The following is a 3680-nucleotide window of genomic DNA, read 5'->3' as shown; positions in this document are numbered from 1 at the left end:
TGGGGGGCTGGATAAAGGCTGGGGGGGCGCTGGGCTGAAACAGGTTGAGAAACACTGATCTAGAGCCACTTTAAAACTTATCAGGCATGAATTTTTCTAACAGCTGTTTGGTTTTATGTAAAACTGGAGGAACATTAATGTCCAAATTCTCATTATCGCGATTAATGTTTGGCTCTTAAGATTCCAGGTTTATCACAGAGTCACTGTGGTTCTGGATCCATAACAGATTCCTGCTGGTTTTGACTGTTTTTCCTGCAGGGATTGAAACAAAGGAAAATATCCTGAACCTGATTGACAGACTTCCAGAGTCGATTCGTGGAGATGTGCTGAAGCAGCTGAGAGAGGTTCTGGAGGAAGAGGATGCTCTGAGTGAGCTGGAGGACATAGTAAGTGTTTGGTTGAAACTCGTCTGAGGATCAGAGGGTTTCTGCTCCCTGGTCAGGAGATGCACAGATCTATAGAGTTTTCCGCTCAGTGCATCACTGTCTTCCTCTCAGCTGGACGATGGCAGTGGGCCTCCGGTGTCTAAGGCTGTCTCTTCTTTCCTGGACATCCTGGGCCAGTCCAAGGCGAAGGACGGTCTTCGTGTTCTGGTTGCCGCCTTGGATGGTGAGTCTCGTCTGAGCAGAAGCTCAGGAACTTTCAGTTGCTCTCAGGTCTGAATCTGCAGAGAACCTGTGATGCTTTTGGAGAACATCAAGATGAGACAGATGGACTCCTGAACTTCTTCTTCTGCTTTCTGTAGCTCTGCCTCTGCCACTGCAGCGACCTCTGACCTCAGGAAGTCCTGAGACCATCACCGTCCTCCACCAGCTGGTTCGTCCACATCACGTCCTCACTGTCACTTTTTACATCACTTCCTCAACCTGCACACACTTTTCAAAACTCAAGACAGAAACTCATGAGATGAAAACACAATTTAACCCACAGGGATAAAAACCGATGAAACACTGAGACACGTCAAGTCTGTCCCCATCTGTCCCTCCCTGTCCCTCCAGGTGGACAGTCTGAAGGACAGCGATGAACCCAGTCTGCCCGGTTCTGTCCCCGCCGCCCTGCAGCCAGATGGAGATCTGCGTTGGGCCGCTGACCTGCTCTGCTCCTCTGACGAGGTTCTGAAGTCGCTGACCGATCTCTTCGCTGTGCCACCAGAGGTTCTGCTGGAGGTTCTGGCTCTGGCCGTGATGGGAATCCACAAGCTGCAGGGCGGAGAGTGAAGCCGGTCCTGCTGGTGGACGTCTCACACTGGGGACCTTCAATGAGAGAAAAATCTTTTTAATTCTGGGCCACTTCCTGTTGGGTTTCCCGTCACAGCGCCACCGTCTGTCAGGTTCAAAAACGCTCAAATCAACTTGCGTCCAACGGCCTGGTTTGGTGTTTTTCCATGTTCTGAATGAAACTCTGACTTTAAAAATGAAAACCAATCTATTGTCTTTCTCCTCTCAATGATCATTAAAGGCATCCAAACATGAAACGGCTTCACTGAATCTGTTCGTGTTCAAAATGACGGATTCCTCCACGTCACAATCGATAACCTGAACCGTTTCCCAGCCCTGCACAGAACCTCATGTCCTCCATGTTAACTCTGTTTATACTTTAGCATATTTCAAACATACTTACATTTGTGAAAGTACACTTTAAGTATACTAAGTATTAAGAGTACTAAATATATCTGAAGTATACAAAAACTACACTTGTACCAATTTCGGAATTAGAACTTTAAACACACTTCAACATAATTCTACCAAAATACACTTTTAATAAACATATTAAATAAAAGTATACTTTAAATGAACTAAAATATAAACACTGCTCAAACACTTAAACAACACAATATAACTTCTGTGAAATCAAACTGTCCACTTAGGAAGCAACACTGATTGACAATCAGTTTCTCCTGCTGTTGTGCAAATCGAATAAACAACAGATGGAAATTATTGGCAATTAGCAAGACACTCTCAATAAAGGAGTGGTTCTGCAGGTGGGGACCACAGACCACTTCTCAGTACCTATGCTGTCTGGCTGATGTTTTGGTCAGTTTTGAATGTTGGTGCTGCTTTCACACTCGTGGTAGCATGAGACGGACTCTACAACCCACACAAGTGGCTCAGGTAGTGCAGCTCATCCAGGATGGCACATCAATGAGAGCTGTGGCAAGAAGGTTTGCTGTGTCTGTCAGCGTAGTGTCCAGAGGCTGGAGGGGCTACCAGGAGACAGGCCAGTACACCAGGAGACGTGGAGGAGGCCGTAGGAGGGCAACAACCCAGCAGCAGGACGGCTACCTCCGCCTTAGTGCAAGAAGGAACAGGAGGAGCACTGCCAGAGCCCTGCARAATGACCTCCAGCAGGCCACAAATGTGCATAGAAACCGACTCCATGAGGATGGTATGAGGGCCCGACGTCCACAGATGGGGGTTGTGCTCACAGCCCAACACCGTGCAGGACGCTTGGCATTTGCCAGAGAGCACCAGGATTGGCAAATTCGCCACTGGCGCCTTGTGCTCTTCACAGATGAAAGCAGGTTCACACTGAGCACATGTGACAGACGTGACAGTCTGGAGACGCCGTGGAGAGCGGTCTGCTGCCTGCAACATCCTTCAGCATGACCGGTTTGGCAGTGGGTCAGTAATGGTGTGGGGTGGCATTTCTTTGGAGGGCTTCTCAGCCCTCCATGTGCTCACCAGAGGTAGCCTGACTGSCATTAGGTACCGAGATGAGATCCTCAGACCCCTTGTGAGACCATATGCTGGTGCGGTTCCTCCTAATGCAGGACAATGCTAAAGTTGAGTAAAATTAGACAATTTTAAAATGTCGGTAATAAAACAAAATATTTTAATTACCTTGAACATCTTGTGTAATTAATCTTTCCATGTAATTTTAGCCTAAAACAATGTAAGTACTGTAGTGTAGTTATGCATTTCATTTACAAAAGACTTATGAGTAATTAAAATTGTAGTTTATTAGCAATAGCAGGAAATCAAAAATAAAAATTAAGTGTAATTTCAATACATTACTAATATATTAATAGTATATTTTAAATATATTAAAAGTATATATTTTTAATATAATTATAATGATATACACTCAAAATATACTAATCAAGCTCTTGAATAGTACATAAGAAAAGTATACTTTAAGTACACTAAGTACAACTTGAAGTTGTTCCAAAAAAGTACAGTTTAAGTGCATCAATCAAAGTAAAGTATGTTAAAATTTAATATACTGTTTTTCTGCCGCCATGTTCTAGATTACAGAGCTGCTGAGCTTTTTGTAACAAGAATGTATCAAAGTTCAATAAAAGTATTTAAACCTTGAGTTTGTTGTTCTTTGGATATAATATAAAATATATATTGAGCTTCATTTAAGCTCAATATAAACTATATGAAAAGCTTCATATAAAAGTTAATCCTAGGGCTTTTTAAAAACCTCTAAGCAGTTTCCTATGATAAAACTACGCAAAATAAACATATTAAAAAATATATTAAAAATATATAAGAAAAAATATATGTTCACAATTAGGGGGAAATGATCAGACATGGAAATCTCACTAAAACTTTTCTAGATCAAACATGAGATCAGAGTAAATCAGGGGGTCCAAAGGGGGTCCTGGAGGCCCAAAGGGGGTCATGTAAGCCCAAAGGGGGTCCTGGAGGCCCAGAGTGGGTCCTGGAGGCCCAAAG

General features: G+C 43.5%; 1 protein-coding gene across 4 annotated transcripts in view; it reads left to right on the top strand.

Moving 5' to 3' along the window:
• LOC103460448 (uncharacterized) overlaps positions 1–1474 on the top strand; it is a 13219-nt gene extending 11745 nt beyond the window's left edge. For all 4 annotated transcript variants that reach the window (XM_017303310.1, XM_008402621.2, XM_017303311.1 and 1 more), the window contains exons 8-11: positions 259–386; positions 498–609; positions 746–816; positions 999–1474. In XM_017303310.1, coding sequence (XP_017158799.1) covers positions 259–386; positions 498–609; positions 746–816; positions 999–1217 — 530 coding nt within the window. In that variant the 3' untranslated portion in view covers positions 1218–1474. The remainder of the gene's footprint in view (positions 1–258; positions 387–497; positions 610–745; positions 817–998) is intronic.
• The last annotated feature ends 2206 nt before the right edge of the window (positions 1475–3680 follow it).

The sequence above is a fragment of the Poecilia reticulata genome, unplaced genomic scaffold, assembly GCF_000633615.1.
Source record: "Poecilia reticulata strain Guanapo unplaced genomic scaffold, Guppy_female_1.0+MT scaffold_241, whole genome shotgun sequence".
Lineage (NCBI taxonomy): Eukaryota > Metazoa > Chordata > Actinopteri > Cyprinodontiformes > Poeciliidae > Poecilia > Poecilia reticulata.
The sequence above is the reverse complement of the archived record's forward strand: the minus strand, read 5'-3'. Positions and strand labels throughout refer to the sequence as shown.